Here is a 20,469-nt window from a genome sequence, read left to right on the forward strand (position 1 = left end):
TATGGCAAGTTTACTAAATAAACTTTGAGAGACTAAATTTAAAGATTTATTGAAAACATAAAAACTAAAAAGTGCAAAATTAAAATTGAACCAATTTCAAAGTATAATGATCAAAATGATATATTAATCGTTAAATTGTTTTCTAGATTGTTATGTAATAATTATGTTTGATCATTGTTAAATTGGTAATCTATTACCATCTTTAAAAGTTGATAGTTCAGTCTATAAGCCCATGGTTAAATTAGTATATAAGAAACTAATAACAAAAAACATTATCATATAACCTAAGTTATTAAAAGTCTAAACGTTAGAAAAAAAAAGTTATTAAAAGCTTAACTTTAATGCTCCACTTATTTGAAGTTTTTAATTTTTTATTTTTAAAAATTAAGTTAATTTCTTGTATTCTTTTAACTACGTTCCAAAAACAAAAATAAGATTTTTAAAAGAGATGTTTTTAAATATAAGAAAATGAACTAAAATATTTATAAATAATAGAAAAATATCAATATTGACCGCACGATAGATGGCGATAAACTACTACTACTATCTAGACATATGTATCATGATAGACAAAGATAATAGTCTATCACTGTCTATCGTAGTCTCACTCGACTATGATATTTTGCTATTATTTATAAATATTTTTAACAATTTTATCGTTTAAAATAATTTTCCTTTTTAAAAACTATTTTTTTTTAGTTTTTAAAACTTGGTTTTTGATAATATTAATAAAAAATAGATAACAAATCAAGAAAATTAAAGATAGAAGGGTATTTAGAGAATCATCTAAAAAAACCAAAAGCCAAATAGGCTTAAAAGTTTTCGAAGTATGGATCACCCATTAAGAATTTGATGTCCATTGTCCAGTCCAACAAATGTTTCACAACATAAATTCTTGAAATATCAATGTCCAAATCTTTGTTCTCAATTACAATCTTGTGGATACGGAAACGGAGCTATAAAAGATCAAAATTTTACAAGCACCTTCAAACTGTACATTTAATAATGTTCTAAGCTAAACTCCACTACATAGTAGACTAACTAAACATCAATCAAATTCCAGCCGACCACAACCAAAGAACATAAAATGGGAATTTGCAAATACCAAGCCAAAGCCAATACCACACCATATTCAAACTACTGAAACATTTTCTGCAGCAACCCTTCAAATTTTGGAGCACAAGTTTTTCCAAAAACAAGGGCAGCAGAACTGGTAGTGCATCTGCTTACAAGAGACAAGTTAGCTGAAGTCTTCTAATGCTCAATTTTCACTTCAGTCCTGCCAGTTCTTTCGGACTTGTGCATCTTCTAGCTTCTTGTTGAGGATGATCGTGGAGTATGCACCATAATGAAAGCGAATCTCCAATCTTGTTGAGGATGATCGTGGAGTATGCACCATGATGAAAGTGAATCTGCATCACCGACCAATTCACGTCTAAACAAGGTAACTTATACCAAGATATCAAACCGTCCGCAAAAAGCCACGAACTTCAATTAGGAAGTTGTGTAAATTTTTCCGAAATCTCTGGGAATTTATACGATCAAGCACGGAGGAAAGCTGGTTTGAACTGGTCAGAGCGTGTAAGGCATTTACAATCCTCGACTTGAATGTTGGATTATCCTGCCTCTCTATTAACTCTGTAGCTAATTTCTGTGACAAAAGAAAATTGCCATGAAGTTTCTAAAAAATTGTTGGTTTAATAAATAACTAATGCCTCAATTTTTTAATATGACATATTCAACATCAATATTTACATAGTTCAACCGAACGGTGGCAACCGTACTTATAGCACATTTTTCATAGCTAAAAAAAATCAAAACTTGTGAAATGACATTATCGTTACCAGATATTTCAAAGTTCATAAAAAGACACGAGACAACTATATTAATGCAAAAATACCTGGTATAGTCCTTGATCACAGAGAATTAAAGGAAAGAGAGCGTCGGCTGCATTCCCCACCAAGTCAGGGCTGTGTTAACACAAAATAAAAATAAACTATCAGTCTGAGTTAATTATAATTAACCTTACGTGATTGTGGGGGTGGGGGACAACATAAAAGCCTTCTTAGATGTACTCCCCTGGTTTTAATTGATTCAATGAGTGAAAATAGAGCATGAAGATGTAGGGAAATAATAATAATAATAATAAGTGTTGTAGACTGAAGAGGGTCATTCACTTGGGTCAAGTTTGTGGTTGAAATTAGGGTTTTGCACTCTAGGGGCATTTTTGTCTTTTTCATCCCTAGGGTTTCCCTTTTCTCTATTTAAGCCCGTGGTCTGTTGTATTTCTTTGTATCAATTTCCTAATAAGAATTCCTTTATCCCGTGGTTTTTCTCCCTAATTAGGGTTTTCCACGTAAAATCTTGGTGTGCTATTTTTCTTTCCCTAGATTTTTCATCATGGTATCAGAGTATGGAGACGAAACCCTGACCACCATTGAGGAAAATCCAATAGGAGAATCCCAAACCAATAACCCAAAATATAACCAGTATTATCCAAAAAGCCATTGACAGGTACTTCCAATCTCTTCTTCCCCACTTTCGTGAAGACCAGCAACCGCCGCCCTACCAACCGCCAGCCGACTCCTTGGAAGATGACCAGACGACCAGCGACAGCAACCAGCGACCCTGCAGCTACCCATCTGGTTCGGGTGCGCTCAACGAAGACGACCAACAACTAGCCGAACGAAGCCGAGATTTGTCCGATCACTCTCAGACACAGCCGAACGAAGCCGACCAGCCCAGATCTATGATGCCCAGCGCCGACCGGTCCAGATCTGTGATGCCTAGCGCCGACCAGTCCGTGCCCAGCAGTTCCATTTGTTGCTGTTGCCGCCAGTCTTCTCTCATATTGGTGTCTCATCTCAGCCAATGCCGCACCACAAGACAGATGGAAGAAGTGTGGGTGTTTTCCAACCTAGTATGAGCAACCGAATGGGGCAGTTTTCGCCGATCATGGGTGAGCTCGGAGGTGGAGTTTCTTCATTATACCACCAGGACCAAGGAAGTATAATCGAAGACCAAGTTACCCAGTTGCAGTTGCAGATTAAACGACAGAACGAGATGTTTTAGCAACAGCTAGCTTCTATTGGGGAAGCCTTAGGATCGACATCCAAGATCCAACTAGATCTAAACCCATATCCTGAAAACTCGGTAACTTCGTTCCCTACTTACCCCTCAAATTTATGTTCTGGAGCTATAGACAATTCTTCTAGCTTTATTATAGGAGAAAAGTTGAATCGTGATAATTACTTTTCTTGGTCCCAATCTATTAAAATGGCCCTTGAGGGCCGTCACAAATTTGAATACCTGATAGGTAAAATACCAAAACGAAGGATCAGTGATCCCTAAGAGCGAATGTGGAAAGCAGAGGATTCTTTGTTGAGATCGATTTTGATTGGAAGTATGGAACCTCAGTTTGGAAAACCTTTATTGTATGTAGCTATAACCCGTGATATTTGGGAGGCAGCCCAAAAACTCTACTCTAGGAGACAGAATGCCTCTCGTTTATATACCCTACGTAAGCAGGTCCACAAATGCAAACAAGGAACAATGGATGTTACTGCTTACTTTAACAAGCTGTCTCTCTTGTGGCAAGAGATGGATTTGTGCCATAAAATGATTTGGAACTGTCCTTGTGGAGGAGTGTTACATTATCAGCCTGAAGAAACGGATCGCGTGTATGACTTTCTTGCAGGACTCAACTCTAAATTTGATACAGTGCGAAGTTGTATATTGGGGACCAGACCTATACCATCCCTAATGGAAGTCTGTTCTGAAGTTCGCCGGGAGGAAGATAGGTCGAGGGCCATGAACAGTACACCTGTAACACCAACAGATTCTGCTGCTTTCAAAACTTCAGGCCCTGTCCAAGATAAACAGAACAGTAAGCCGCCCCCAGCGTGTGAACATTGCAAAAAACCCTGACACACGAAAGATCAGTGTTGGAAACTTCATGGCCGACCGCCAAATGGTATGAAACGATAGCCAAGCCGGACTCTTGTAGGTGAATATGTTATTGGAGATACTCAGTCTTAGAATCAGGAAACTACTCAGAGCACTACTACTACAGTGGGTGTAAGACCAATCGCCCATTCAGGTACTTTCCGCTCCTTTGGCCTTGTGAGTATAACTAGTAATAAACCGTGGATACCAGACTAAGGAGCCACATATCACTTAACTGGCTCCTTTGATCAATTTTTGTCTTATCAACCTGGTGCTGGAAATGAAAGAATCAGAATTGCAGATGGGTCCTTTGCCCCTGTTGCTGGAAAAGGACGGGTGTCACCATTTGCAGGCTTAATCCTCCAAGATGTGTTGCATGTGCCAAAAGTGTCTTACAATCTGTTATCTATTAGTAAACTTACAAGAGATTTGAAGTGTAGTGTTATCTTCTCACCTGATGATGTTGTTTTTCAGGATCTGAGCTCGGGGATGACAATTGGCACTGCTCAACATGACAGGGGACTCTATTTCCTCATTGAAGAAGCCTCTTTTAGGATATAGAATAGGACTAGTTTGTTTTCTTCCCATTTTTCTGTTTATGAAACTAATTATATGTTATGGCATTATCGCCTAGGCCATCCTAATTTCCAGTATATGAATTATTTGTTTCCTCATCTTTTTCGCAACGTTAATATTTCTAAATTGAAATGCAATGTGCGTGTCTAGGCCAAACAACCTCGTGTTTCTTTCTCTTCTCAGCCTTATAAGCCCTCTAAACCGTTTACTCTGTTCCATAGCGATGTCTGGGGTCCATCACCAGTCACTACCATAACTGAGAAGCGTTGGTTTGTAACCTTTATTGACGATCATACTCGACTAACCTGGGTTTTCCTTCTGACATAAATTAGAAGTTACTTCAGTTTTCCAACAATTTTACAATTCTATAGAAACCCAGTTCAACGCCAAAATCACTATTCTCCGGAGTGATAATGGTCGAGAGTACCTTAGTCGCCTTACGTGAATTCCTAGGCTCCAAAGGTGTTATCCATCAGAGTTCCTGTGCGTACACTCCTCAACAAAATGAAGTGGCCGAACGAAAAAACCGTCACCTCGTTGAAGTTGCCCGATCACTTATGTTGTCGACTTCCCTTCTTATTTGTGGGGTGATGCCATCCCGGATCTTAAAATTCCAAACCCCCTTAGATTTCTTCAAAGAGTCTTACCCAAACTCCAGGCTTCTTTCTGATGTACCCCTTCATGTCTTTGGCAGTGTGGTGTTCGTCCATACACGGACCTAACCGTACCAAGTTTACCCCTCGGACACAAAAATGCATTTTTGTAGGGCACTCTCTACAAAAATACTTTGTCTCTATGAATGTGACATTCTTTGAAGATCATCCATTCTTTCCCAATGGTTCTCTTTAGGGGAGCATTCTAGTGAAGAAACCAACTGGGGTCTCAACCTTTCTACCTTACCTGAACCTGAACCCATCCTTGATGTCAGTATCAGTACCAATGCACCTATCCTCCCAACCAAACAAGTCCCTTGGATCACATACTATAGGAAGAATCTCTTAAGAAAATAGCGCCGCCTGTTATCTCTCCGGCTCCAGTTCATGAGTCTGAACGGAGATCAGTTCCAGGTACTAGTAGTCCTATCCCTGATCATGATAATAAATGTGATAAAACTGATGCTTGTGTTGAAAATGTTGAGAGAAAAAGCAGGGAAGATAATGACAACAAAGATGTGATTGAGGTCGATTATGGTATAGAGACATGATTGTGTGACTCTTGAGAACATGGTAGAACCTGGAAAAGAAGTGTCTCTTATTCTCGCTGAAAAAATTATTGAGAATGGGAAAATAACAGAACCGGAGAGTGAGTGCAGTATGTCAGAAGAAATTAAAGACAGAGATGAATCCCTTGATCTTCTGATTGCCCTAAGGAAAGGTACTAGATCATGTACTAAATATCCGTTGCAGAGTTACTTGTCCTATAGTAATTTGTCTCCTAAGTTCAAGGCCCTCACTACAAACCTAGACATAGTGGTGATACCAAACAGTATACACACAACGTTGGAAAATCCTGAATGGAAAGCCGCAGTTATGGAAGAAATGAGAGCTCTTGACAAAAATCATATGTGGGATCAAGTCAATCTTCCAAGTGGGCATAAAGCAGTTGGATGTAAATGGGTGTTCACAATAAAGTATAGGCCCGATGGAACAGTTGACAGATACAAAGCCAAATTAGTTGCCAGGGGTTTTACTCAGACTTTTGGGGTTGATTATTCTGAGACTTTTTCGCCCGTTGCAAAGCTAAACACAGTTCGGGTCCTTTCTGTTGCAGTTAATAAGGATTGGCCCCTTCACTAGCTTGATGGCCTTTCTTAACGGAGAGTTGGAGGAAGAAGTCTATATGAGTCCTCTCCTAGGATTCGAGAAACAGTTTAATCACCGAGTTTGCATATTAAGAAAGTCCTTATATGGGCTAAAACAGTCACCAAGGGCTTGGTTTGGTAGGTTTACTATGTTTGTAAAGTCGCAAGGATATAAAGAACACATGAGGGCAGTAGAGCGTATTTTGAGATATCTGAAAACCTCTCCGGGGAAAGGCTTGATGTTCAGGAAAACTGAAAGACGATGCATCGAATCTTACACCGATGCTGATTGGGCAGGATTTGTAGTAGACAGAAAATCAAGATCAGGGTATTACCTTTGTGTGGGGCAACCTTGTTACATGGAGAAGCAAAAAGCAAGGTGTCGCTGCCAGAAGTAGTGCTGAGGCAGAATACAGGGCCATGAGTCTGGGAATCTGTGAAGAGATTTAGCTTGAAAAAGTTTTGAAAGACCATCAAGAGCATACCGGTCCAATGAAACTCTACTATGATAATAAAGCAGCCATAAGCATAGCAAATAACTCAGTTCAACATGACAGAACAAATCATGTGGAGATTGATCGGCATTTTATCAAGGAAACACTTGATAGTGGCAACATTTGTGTTCCTTATATTTCTTCCAATCAACAGATTGCAGATGTCCTAACAAAGGGACTACCCAGACAACTGTTTGACGCATGTGTGAGCAAATTGGGTCTTATTGACATCTATGCCCCAACTTGAGGGGAGTGTTGAAATTAGGGTTTTGCACTCTACGAGCATTTTTGTCTTTTTCATTGTACCCTAGGGTTTTCCTTTCCTCTATTTAAGCTGGTGGTCTGTTGTATTTCTTTGTATCAGTTTTCTAATAAGAATTCCTTTATCCCGTGGTTTTTCTCCCTAATTAGGATTTTCCACGTAAAATCTTGGTGTACTATTTTTCTTTCCCTACTCTATTTTTCATCATTTGTTAAAAAAATTTCTAACAAATTTCTACATTTACTATGGGTCTCCTAGATCAGTTCTTAGTAAAATAGTAACTTTCCTAATGTTGGAGCTTATTTCAGACTAAAATTCAAACCCCATTTCCGTAAATTTCATTATAATTCTTTTCCGTATTTAGTAGAAGTGGCCTTATCTCATTGTAATTTGTGGAACCTCGGGTGAAATTATTCAACTGTAGGTATCCTTATGATCAGAAATGTCATCAAGATTACATTTAATTGCTTGATTAATCAGAAATGTAGAGGTGTCTATTTACCTGTAATCTTCAAAAAGAAGCAACTGCAGAAGAGACTTGAGGAATCCGCTCAGAACACCTTCCTGCACAGCTTCACCTTCACTTACATCCTTTCTGGTAATTACTTGGGAGCCCAAGCCAATCTTACCTGCAGCAATTTCCTTCAAATGGTATGACGCAAGAGATTTTAGGGCCTTGAGACACATATCAACAACTTCTGTATCCTGTAAAATCAGGGAAACCATGAGACTTGAAAACTCAAGGACGTTAGGTGCTAGAATTTACTGCAACAATTCATGACACTGATTCCAAACAACAGAAAAATAAATTAACCGTTTTTCGAACAAACGTCCACCCTACATGAAAGAGAGTCATTACATCAGGAATAACAAGAACTAAGACAGAAGTCACAATCTTTTCTCTGGCATTTGGTCACAATGACACGGACCGAAAAATTCTGGCTGGTGCCAGATGGAAGTCTCGTTTGGATCAGTTTCATTACATTTTACAACTCTATTTGCTTGATTAATGTTAATACCCAAGCTCTCACATATTCAAGAGTTCAACTTAAGTTCAAGTTCAGTAATATTACCAATGATATAAGTTCAAACATTTATCTACCTGATGGTGGAGACCAAAGTCAAGAGTCCTAAGCACTTGGGCAAAAGCTTCATGATTCAGTTTTGCAACTGTTTCAGGATAAACCTCCAGCAAATGCGACAACAAGGAGAAGTACTGCAAAGGAGCACAGTATACATCATCCTTATGAACCAATGTGCAGACTGTCGTTTTAACAGATTAGAAGTAACTTACATCCCGGCAAAGCTTTGGGTATTTCAATAAATCCAAAGATATCAAAGGACTAATAATGTGGAGACCAAAGTACACGACCTGCGAGAACAGAGTGTTGAAAACTCGGTAAAAACTTATTATTAAATGCATTAATTCAACTCATGCTCACATGCTGCAAATCAACTTACCTGAGAAATATCTGTTGCCGGCACATCGGAATTATCAGATGAAAAATCAACCTAAAATAGCCAACTTTTCATCGTCAACAAAATCTTAAAAGATGCACCATACACGTACAATCTGCCAGAGAAATCTCTTACCAAATCTTTTGAACAAAGGCTCGACAGAAGTTGAAGAAGTGCACGCAAATCCTTGTACTTTTCATTTTTTGCCTCATTAAGTAAGCTGCTTGAAAGACTTAACGATATCTGTTAACATGAGGATGAAATATATAGTAGAAGAATCAACCACTGCTATGATATACGGTATGGAAGGAAGAGCTCTAGAAGCAATATGAACTTTATTAAGATCATGGAAAATTGTAAGGATCTTGAAGCAATTTGATCCTCATCTCCAAGATCAAAATGAAAATTTATAGGTTGTCATAATCCACAAGGATCTTCATTATCAGAACAATCAAGTCCAGTGACAATAATTCTTTATCCATAATAATGTACACGACAACTACCTCCACTTACAACGCACATTATGATAACATTACATAGAAGAAAAGGAAATGATATTTTCTCCAGACCAAGCACCTGAATTTCGTTGATATCCCAAGAATAGAAGAGGGGTTGAGAGTCCAATAGTTCCGACTTCCAAGGAAAACTAGTTTTATCTCAACTAAATCACTGTAAACTAATATGTACAACTCTATTTAACTGGAGATCTAAACTTTAACTAAGAATATTTACAAACTAATCGGATAAAGTAGAAACTTACCTTGCCAATATTATGTGATGAATACAGCTGGAGCAAACGCATGCAAAAATCAACAACAGTAGCTGTTTCTTGAGCTTCTAAGTGGTTAATTTGTCCATCCACCCAGTGAACCACAAATTTCAGTAGCATATAAACAACTGCAGACTAATAAAACATATTTCATCAGTATATATAAAATAAATTGTAGAATTAACATACACACCTTTTTTAAGGCATCTAGTGATTCTCTTGGTTTAGATCTTTCTATCTAGATGCACCTTACAAACAGAGAGAAAAACCCCTGAAAAGATTCTGATTAGTTTGTACATGCATGAAACGATTATTGTTACCCTTACTATCACAAAAGTGTACAGGCTAATATAATTATTATTATTATTTTTTTAACTTAAAACAACTATTCAATTTTCACCACTTATCTAAAATCATTTAATCAATCACACGCCCCCTTAATTTTTATATATGACATTCCTCGATTTCCCTCGCTATATATATATACACGCACGCCCCCTTAATTTTTATTTTTTATGGTAGAGAACTCAACAGTATTTATACATGCATGAAACGATTATTGTTGCAGAAATTTGTGTACCTCGTCTTTGTAAACTGCAAGAAGAACCAAAACAGGGTTCATGACAGAAAATCCCAACTCATAAATTGATCTCTGAGTCCGAGGTTCTAAAGCACAAGCAGCTCCACGAAGCCGCTCCAACAAACAACTTATCTGCAAATACAATGTGTAATGTTTTCTTTTTAAATAAGAAATATGTGTAATGTTATAGAGAACTATCCTTCCCCATCATTAGACCCATCAAAACTTCAGGAAACAAACTCCAAACTTCTTTACCAAAAAATTTACCAATATCATTTTTTATGTACAAGGGGCTGGAACTTCCCATGCACTGGTCATTAATATTCTTTTTATTACAATTACCATCATCATAACATCAGGTTGTTGAGCAATATTTGTTAAATCCTTCCTCGTAGCAATTTCGACCAGATGTGTTGTTGTATGGCCCATAAGGTCCCTTACATACCTTACAAAATGAAAACCATGATCATGGAAAGGATCTAAATGAAGAACAAAGCAAATGAGGAAGTAGCAGAGGATTATAGTGCTCACTGATTTGATGATTCGATATTTCTCACCCCAGAAGCTGAACGCACTAATGTTTGGGCAAGTGAACGCTGAAGAGAAGAGTTGATGACTATGTATTCAAGTAGGAAGGCATAGGTAAGCTGGAAAGTCAGTATACAAAGCCATATTACCTGGTGGGCAGAATCTAACAAGAACAGCTTTTTTTCATTATCAAAAGCATTTGTTAAATTACGCCAGGAATCCTGTAGTATATAACATAGATCTTTTAGAAATTAGTTTTAAGTTCGTATAAACAACATAGATCTGTTAGTTCAATGCTATTAACAGCATCAATGGAGAAAATTAAATGCCAACTAAAAGAATTTAAGAACCAGACAAAAGATTGCACTGAAGCTATCAATCAATATGGAGTTAAATGTGATGAAAATAAGAAAGGAGAGAAACCAACACACAGTTTACGTGGAAACCCTAGAACAGGGAGAAATACCACGATATAGATCTTTTCTTATTATTTTGAATTGATACACTGAATACAAGAGAACAAGGTGAATAAATAGACAGTAGAGAGCCCTAGGGTGAGAGACAATTACAAAAATACCCCTAGGGTAAAAACCCTATTTTCAACACTCCCCCTCAAGTTGGTGCATAAATATCAATAAGACCCAACTTGCTAAGATAACAGTCAAAATTAGGTCTCAGTAGCCCCTTGGTGAGAACATCTGTCACTTGTTGATTTGAGGGGATATAGGTAATGCAAATGCTCCCATTATCCAGACTTTCTTTAATGAAGTGTCTGTCGATCTCTACATGTTTGGTTCTGTCATGCTGGACTGGGTTGTTTGCGATGCTTATTGCAGCTTTATTATCACAAAACAACTTCATTGGAAGATCCCTGTCTTGGTAAAGATCAGTCAACACCTTATTTAACCAGATTTCTTCACATATCCCTAAGCTCATTACCCTGTACTCAGCTTCAGCACTACTCCTAGCCACCACTCCCTGTTTCTTACTTCGCCAGGTGACAAGGTTACCCCAGACAAAGGTGCAATATCCAGAGGTCGACTTTCTATCAACGACAGAGCCTGCCCAATCAGAATTTGTATATGCTTCAATAGTCATTTTTCCCGACTTCTTGAACATTAGACCCTTACCAGGGGTTCCCTTCAAGTACCGAAGAATACGCTCAACTGCATCCATATGTTCCTCATAAGGAGCTTGCATAAACTGGCTTACCATGCTTATCGCATATGAAATATTTGGTCTTGTATGGGATAGGTAGATCAACTTCCCAACCAACCTCTAGTACCTTTCCTTGCTAACAGGAACTCCGTTGTTTGTAACACCAAGTTTTGCATTATACTCCACGGGTGTGTCAGCAGGTTTACACCCAATCATGCCTGTTTCTTTGAGCAAGTGTATATTTCCTTTGCGATACTGAAATACCTTCTCTTGATTGGGCCACCTCCATTCCCAGGAAGTATCTCAGCTTACCAAGGTCTTTAATCTCAAATTCTCTGGCCATTCTCGTTTTAAGCCTCATAATTTCATCCTCATCATCGCCAGACAGAACAATATCATCAACATACACTATGAGGACGACAATCTTCACAGAGTCGGACCATTTCGTAAATAGTGTATGATCTAAGTGCCCTTGGTTGTATCCCTGTGCTTTAACAAATGTGGTGAACCTAACAAACCAAGCCCTTGGGACTATTTCAGTCCATATAAGGATTTTTTTAGTCTGCAAACTCTATGCTTGAACTGACTCTCGAATTCAGGAGGAGGGCTCATATAGACTTCCTCTTCAAGTTCTCCATTAAGGAATGCATTTTTAACGTCCAACTGATGCAGTGGCCAATCTTTGTTTACAACAATTGACAACAAAACCCGAATAGTGTTGAGTTTGGCTATGGGAGAGAACGTTTCAATGTAATCAACTCCATAAGTCTGGGTGAAACCTTTAGCAACCAGTCTGGCCTTATATTGATCAATCGCCCCCTCTGATTTGTATTTTACGGTGAATACCCATTTGTATCCAACTGTCTTGTGCCCTTCAGGTAAAGGCACCTGTTCCGATGTACCATTTTTCTCAAGCACCCTCATTTCTTCCATAACAGCCATTTTCCATTCAGAGTTCTCCATTGCTTCACGAATACTGCTTGGGACCATGATAGTGTCCAAGCTGGCATTGGTCCTTTGTATGTCACGGCTTCTTACAAAGCTCACAGGCAGGTGTGGGCTTTTTATCATTGTCGGAACTGGACGCCTTTGAAACAAAGGCTGATGCATCAATGGAGGCTGCCACAGGTTTGTTCATAGCATGTGATCGATCTTCTTCTAGTACGAAACCTCTGGACCACAACTTCTCTGAGAGACGGGTAGGTCGTTGACCCAATATGCGACTCCGAACACTGTCAAATTTTGGGTTCAATCCAGCCAAAAACACATAAACCTTATCTGATGCCTCTTCAAGTTTCAAATACTGGCGTCCTATCCTGTGCGCAGTTCAGACAATCTCCCGGCAAAGATCCATCTCTTGCCAAAAACACTGATAGTTTATTGAAGTAGGAAGTAAAATCCATGGTCCCTTGCTTGCATTCATGGACCTGTTTGTGTAACGTGTACAACCAGGATGCGTTCTGTCATTTCGAGTACAAGTGGGGCTGCCTCCCAGATATCTCTAGCAGTTGTTGCATATAGTAAGGGTCGGCCAATCTGGGGCTCCATACTATTGACAAGAAACAGACCGTAATAGAGAATCTTCCCCTTTCCAGATTCTTTCTTGAGGATTGCCTTGGATAGGTTTCGGAATTTCTCCTGTCAGATACCCGAATTTGTGCCTTTTCTTCTAGGGCCATTCTAATCGATCGGGACCATGAGAAATAATTTTCCCCATTTAGTCTTTCTCCAACCAAAAGTCCTGTAGAATTTCCCATGAACCAGTTTAAGTTGTATTGGGCAAAATAGAGAACGAGTTTACCGAATTCTCTGAACAAACAGGTTGTTGGGGATTTGTGCCAAGCATTGTATCCAGATCTGAAATCTGCTGGTGCAGAGAGGCCAACCGTTGTCTCACATCGTCTGAGTAATGGACCGAACTACAAAGCGGCTGGAAACTAGGCTGCTACTGTTGACTGAACATGTTGCCGTCGGCGGGAAGATGGTCGCCGGCTGAGAGATCGCCAGTAGGTATAAGGATCCTGGCGGTTGTGCTACTCGAGGTGGCTACCGGTCTGCGCTGGTTCGAACGCACCTAGGGTAGAATCGAAAAGGTCCAGATATCCTTGCCGGATGGGTGGGTTCGCCGGATCTTAAGCGGAAACCCTAGGGCACGCCAGCGCGAAACCAGTCGGGGCAAATCAAGAGGGTTGTGAGTCTGTCCGTCGAGGTGCAAGCCCAGCCTATCCGTTGAGCGTTTGCAGGTCGAAGGCGTGATCGGACGCAGACGAAGGGATTCTGTTTGTCGAGGGGTTGTTGCGGACGTGGACGTCCTCGATCGAAGCCAGATCAGATCTGCCTTGCGGTGGATCTGAGGGGTTGCTGCAGACATACCCGATCTGAGCCGGATCAGTCGACGGCGGCGCAAGACGAGGCAGATTGGCTCTGTCTGCGTATTCTTCAGATCTGTCCGTGTGTGGCATGGACATCCGACTGGATAGGTGAGGCGGCTCCCATTGATGACGACTCTCTGTTGACTGCAACTGGGTGGCAAAAATTAATTCCGATAAGGCAGCTTGAAAACACTCCTTCACAGCTGCCCGAATAGCAGTTTTCATATCATAACTCGAAGATCCACCAGCTGAAGGCAACTGTGAATAGTTCTCTTCCATAATGGCTAGGGTTTCGTCCCCTTGCTCTGCTACCATGATGAAAATAAAAAAGGAGAGAAACCAACACACAGTTTACGTGGAAACCCTAGAACAGGGAGAAAAACCACGATACAGATCTTTTTTTATTATTTTTAATTTATACACTGAATACAAGAGAACAGGGTGAATAAATAGACAGTAGAGAGCCCTATGGTGAGAGACAATTACAAAAATACCCCTAGGATAAAAACCCTATTTTCAACCAAATGCTCTTCCAAAAGGCTATCAAATCTGCTGGTCTGAGATTCCCAACAATTTACAGCAAAGCTAACCTATAATTCTGCTACTTATTGAAACAAAGGGAAACCCAAATTTACCCTCTGCAGGTACACCCAATGATTCAACCTTTATGTTTACCTGAAAACTTTTCATCTTTAACAAATTTAACATTGAGTTGGTTCCAATTTAGTGGACTCATCAAGAGAATAGAGAAGATTGTCATTTACGAGTTGTCTCTGACCACAAAGCCCTGAATAACAGTTGTCTCTTTTCTAGCAAATAGCTCAAATAATCAACAGGCATTGAACTCAAGCTCACTATTTTAGTACATCACATCGATGGAGGCTGGATCAAGTATACAAGACCCACCACATCATATCACAAATTCCTTTTCCTTCCTAGGTTATTGAACTGAAAGAAAGGTTTCTCAAATCAAGCAAATCCAGTAGTGATCCTTGTCGAACTGATTTGCATCAATCAGAAAAACCTTTGAAACTAGTCGATAGAATACACTATATATATATATCTAGCAGAGAAACCAGTTGATAGAATACAACCATGGAAGGGTTAACAACACACCTTTAGGTGGATTTTAAGTGATCAATTTGCATAGTTAGTGATGATGAAACCTAAAAATCATCATTCATCAAACCAGCCCCAATGAAAATGAAATATTAACAGACCATCAAGTTTAATAATTTCTCAGAAAGAGAATGACCTTTGAGTTGCAATATTATTGTATGAGAGAGAATACAAAAATTAGAATAGTAAAATGTTATACGATCTTTCTTTAGTACAATAATATGAGAGTGGGATTTGAACCTCCAACATCAAAGAAAGAACTAAATTACCATTGAGTTATGCCGATATCGGCCTGTTTTACAAAGATTTAAGCAATATGCACCCTCTTAGAACAACTAATCTTTAATTGAGTTCAGCAATAATAATTAACTCAATTAAAGGGATAAAAATATTAAATATAAGAATATTGGAAAAGATCTCGGGTGGTATATTTCTTTTTATCTTTTTCTTTTTCTTTCTTTTTCTTTTCTTTCTTTGCACCCTTCGGCAGTTCCCTATAAACTTTGATTTTTTTTTCCTGTTACTTTAATGAAAAATATCATTTCTGGTTCAGAAATCAAGAATGCAAGGTTAATTTATTTAGGAAAAAATTTCACATATAGAAAAAATGTCAAACTATTTAAATAGCAAAAAATATACTAATAGACACTGATAAACTTTCTATCCGCATCTATCACATAGTACCAACGATAGACTTCTATCGACCTCTATCAAAGAAGATTAAATTTTGCTATTTGTGTAAATAGTTTCCCTTATTTTTTTATTTCTGAAAATCTCCCATTTATTTATTCAAGCATCAGAAACAATAATGCACTCGCAAGAATTATTAAGACCATGACAGGAATTTCCAAACTAGCAAAGAAATGAATATTTTCATGTCTATGAAAAACCACCATAAAATTAGATATATAATTATTTGACATCAGACTAACTCACCAGTGCAACAAGATGCTTGCAAATATGTTTCTGACGAACAAGTGCACGAAGTAGTTGGTTACATGTAAGTGCCTGTTAAATTCCAAAAATTATTACACAATAAATGTTCTAAACATTAAACACAAACAATAGCCATTTTTAAAAACTAAAGTTTATTCTAGCCCCTTTGCCCTTTTACAAAATAAATGAACGAATGATCAACAGAAAGTAACTCCACAACATGGTCAATTAAGAAAAACAATTAGAATTGAAAATGCCATGCCAGTTGAAGCTAGGTACAGAAAAAGATATTTTCTCTTATTCCTTGAGTGATCGAGAAAGATTCAATATATACATACAAGAGGATTATCAATTAGTGTGCTGAAATTGAGCTAATCTACACTTGTAAGGAAAAATTAAAATTCCAAGATATAAGGAAATAATCTAAATTAGTTCTCTAATTTACAATTGCATAATTAGCTTAGAAAAATTAAAATTACAAGATATAAGGAAATAATCTAAATTAGTTCTCTAATTTACAATTGCATAATTAGCTTGACTTCCTACATTTAGCTTGATTTCCTATACTCCCCCTCAAGCTGAATAGTATATGCTAGTCATTCCAAGCTTGGAAATTAGTCCACCAAAGTTTGTTTGATGCAAAGCCTTAGTTAATATGTCGGCGACTTGTTGGGACAGCACATATCTCAAGTAGATAGTATTTGTCTCAATCTTTTCCTTGATAAAATGACGATCTATCTCGATATGCTTTATTTTATCATGATGTATTGGATTTCTTGCAATGGCTATGGTAGATTGATTATCGCATAGTACTTCTATAGAAGTCTTAATTCGAAGTTCAGTGAGAAAGCGTCTTAGGAAAATTCCTTCACAAATTCCATAGGTTAATGATCGAAATTCAGCTTCAGCATTACTTTGAGCCACAACTTGTTTCTTGCTGCTCTAGGTTACTAAGTTTCCCCATACGTAGGAGCAATATCCCGACATTGACTTAGGATCAATACGGGATCCAGCCTAATTTGCATCAATGTAAAATTCTAGTGATCTAGTCATGGTTTTTCTGAACATAAGGTCTTTTCTAGGATCACATTTGAGATATTTCAATATTCTGTACACAGCTTCCATATGTTTCTTAGAAGGTTTGTTTACAAATTGACTTACGACGCTAACTGAAAAGCTAATATCTAGTCGGGTGTGAGTCAAGTATATCAATTTTCCCACCAGTCGTTGATACCTATCGCGATCAACTGATTCATCTTTGGGATTAACTCCAAGTTTCGAATTTGTATCCATAGGTGTATCAGCTAGTTTGCAACCACTCATTCCAGTCTCTTTTAAGAGGTCTAAAGTGTATTTTCGTTGAGTGATAGAAATTCCTTTGCTTGATCTTGTTACCTCCATCCCTAGGAAGTACCTTAAATATCCCAAGTCTTTGATCTCAAATGTTTTTTATATAAGTTGCTTCAGTCGAGTTATCTTATTGGAAACATTTCCTGTAAGAATTATATCAACTTATACTATTAACACGATGATCTTACTTGGGAGAAATGTTTGATGAATAGAGTATGATCAGATTGACACTGAGTATAGCCATCTTGTTACAACACAGTGGTAAAATTTTCAAACCAGGCTCGAGGTGACTGTTTCAGTCCATAAAGAGACTTCTTGAGTTTACATATCTTTCCACTAGTATATTTGTCCTCAAATCCCGGGGGTATATTTATGTACACTTCCTCTACTAGATCACCATTTAAAAATGCATTCTTTACATCAAGTTGAAATAATGGGCAATCTAAATTGGCAGTAACAGAAAGAAGTACCCGAATAGTATTTAACTTGGCGACTGGAGCAAAGGTTTCTTGATAGTCAATCCCATAAGCTTGGGTGAATCATTTGGCCACAAGACAAGCTTTGAATCTCTTGATACTGCCATTCGGTTTATGTTTGGTTGAAAAAATCCATTTACATCCAACTGTGCGTTTACTTGGGTCAAATCTATAAGAACCCATGTTCCTTTGAATTTGTGACATGTTATTTAAGTATTTTTGTTCTCGATGATGCTGGTAATTTGAAGTTCTTCCCTTGTCATTGAAACAAGAGGGAGAAAAAACAACTTTATGAGTTTAAAATCGGTGGCAGCGCTGGAGTTGAAGTACAGATCTAGAGCGAAGGAATCGGCCCAGATCTAGAGGATGAGGGTCGCACGAAGGCTGCTACGGTGAGGGCTTCAACCTTGCAGGGATGGCGACTTTGTGTGAGGATAAACAGGGATGCTGAGGATGAAAAGCGACAATGATAGGTGATGCACGACTGTGATGCGAACGGTTTGGCTATGATCTGTGATGCGAATGGCATGAATCGGACTGAATGATATGAACGGACCAATTTCAGACTGATCTGAACAGTAGTAGAGTTGGCGAAAAAATTGGTCGACAGTGAAATTGATCTAGAAGACGGTTGGTTAGGTCAGAACCTTGGCTTTGATACCATGAAGCTAGGTATAGAAAAAGATATTTTCTCTTATTCCTTCAGGGATTGAGAAAGATTCGATATATACAAGAGGATTAGTGTGCTGAAATTAAGCTAATGTAGCCTACAAGGAAAGAATAAAATTATAAGATATAAGGAAATAATCTAAATTAATTCTTTACTTTACAATTGCATAATTAGCTTGATTTCCTACACTAGTATACCTTGCTTTCAATCTTTCATTCATATGATCAATATTCAGTACGATTTCTTCATTTCTTATCAAGTGGTGACCATATCTACAACAGCAAATAGTGTTTACTCTGGTCATGTCCTTTTTCCACCAAAGTTTGAGCCTTTTCGGTATTTCAGTTAGCCATTGTTCAGAAGTTGAGTAGTTTAATAAATGTCAGAGGTCATTTTGAGCCTCCTTTTCAGGAGACGGGGTCAGGTTCCTTGACAAATGTTGATTCTGAGATAGTTTTACAGTTTCTTTTGCTGGAAAGAAATAGAAAAGTTTCTGGTCCACTTTAAATCTTTTTCACAAACTCACGGCTGAAGAGCATGGCCTTCCACATATTTCTTGGTATACATATTTAGGTATTTACATGGTTTAAGGTCTGCTCACGATCTTTTGTAGTTGCTGATAATGATAGTTTGTCTTTAGACTTTAAAGTTAAATATTATCAAATTGATGTTGTTATACATGTCTTCATTTCTGCTCACCACTGAAGAGCATTGCCTTCCACAGATGTTACCGAAACAACACTAATTCAGAATTTTAAGCTTCCCTAGTTCGACTCATAAACCACCGTTAATCATATTAAGGAATTCATGCTTGGGACAGGGATTCTGAACTTGGTTTGATGGCAAGCAAGAATGTAATAAAAATTTACTTTGAAAAGCTCCTCAGGACTCGAGAGGTGATATTTACAAGAATATAGGAAAGTTCTCTTCTTATATTTTTGGAAAGTTATTTTCTCTTTAAGTACTATTTACTTTCATGTTATATTCTATCCTGTCCTCTCCTAGTTACCGCTAGTGTGTTGCCTTATTTGGCAAAATTCTCTCCATTTATATTTAGGGTTGTACGTTTGTATAGCAATGAGAAGTATTGTCTTGTAAAACCAATAATAAATAATTGCACATAACGATTATCACTAATGATGGTTCAATCTAATTGAAGCAGCATTGAAATTGAAGAGGAAACCCATACATGCAAGCCTTTTTCCCCAGGATAAGACAAAAGTGAAGTTGCTGATATGCGAATAATAATATCAAGTATAGGAATTCCTTGGCCGCGTTCTCCAAAAAAGCTGTAAATGACTTTCTTGGTATGATGTGGCTGGAACTCATTATCACGTTCTTTACCATAATTGCAGTTAGTAGTGATGATTTCTTCAGGGTGAAGTAAATATGTTGATGACCATCTTGATAGAAACCATACAACTGACTGCACCAAAACATTGGCTTAAATAAACAAACTGATACAGCATAAAAACTATTAGGAGCAGAAACAACAATTATTCTGTTTAACTATAAGCTTGTGAGGGCCTCTTTTTGATTTCTTATGATAGAAAAAGTAACAGTAAACAAACTCTTCAATATTAAGTCTAGATAGATAGTCTTCTAGACCATAATCTTATGATTGGGTTCGCATGGTGTAAATTTTATGCTCTTTACAAACGTTGCAGCCTATATTTTTCTGTGCGGAAAAGGTTTTTGTAACTTCCTTCGCTAAAGGTTTGGATTTCCTTCATTTTTTTCCTGTAATTTCGTATCAATGATAACTTCCTCGGCTAGAGCTTTGGACCATAATCTAGATAATTTGTATCATCTAGGGGGATTCGTGGGTTGGGTTGAGTTAAAGCACTTTTTAGACCCAACCATGTTTGGGTTGTAAATTTCTTCAACCCAATTCAAGGAGACAAATAGATATATTTTACATCTTGGAGTTCTTTATATTCTAATTTTTGTATTCATTCTATGTCAAACACCTTGT

The 20,469-nt window shown here is 37.9% G+C and overlaps 1 protein-coding gene across 1 annotated transcript in view; it reads right to left on the bottom strand.

Annotated features, from left to right (window-relative positions):
* Positions 1-841: 841 nt before the first annotated feature.
* LOC120069549 (exportin-4) overlaps positions 842-20,469 on the bottom strand; it is a 72,665-nt gene continuing 53,037 nt past the window's right edge. The window contains exons 19-32 of the mRNA XM_039021336.1: positions 19,684-19,920; positions 15,999-16,070; positions 10,563-10,634; positions 10,417-10,481; positions 10,228-10,330; positions 9,886-10,017; positions 9,297-9,440; positions 8,672-8,779; positions 8,540-8,590; positions 8,373-8,450; positions 8,181-8,294; positions 7,581-7,783; positions 1,901-1,970; positions 842-1,651 (exon numbers count right to left, since the gene is read on the bottom strand). Coding sequence (XP_038877264.1) covers positions 1,463-1,651; positions 1,901-1,970; positions 7,581-7,783; positions 8,181-8,294; positions 8,373-8,450; positions 8,540-8,590; positions 8,672-8,779; positions 9,297-9,440; positions 9,886-10,017; positions 10,228-10,330; positions 10,417-10,481; positions 10,563-10,634; positions 15,999-16,070; positions 19,684-19,920 — 1,638 coding nt within the window. The 3' untranslated portion in view covers positions 842-1,462. The remainder of the gene's footprint in view (positions 1,652-1,900; positions 1,971-7,580; positions 7,784-8,180; positions 8,295-8,372; positions 8,451-8,539; positions 8,591-8,671; positions 8,780-9,296; positions 9,441-9,885; positions 10,018-10,227; positions 10,331-10,416; positions 10,482-10,562; positions 10,635-15,998; positions 16,071-19,683; positions 19,921-20,469) is intronic.

Source organism: Benincasa hispida, unplaced genomic scaffold (genome assembly GCF_009727055.1).
Source record: "Benincasa hispida cultivar B227 unplaced genomic scaffold, ASM972705v1 Contig491, whole genome shotgun sequence".
Classification (NCBI taxonomy): Eukaryota; Viridiplantae; Streptophyta; class Magnoliopsida; order Cucurbitales; family Cucurbitaceae; genus Benincasa; species Benincasa hispida.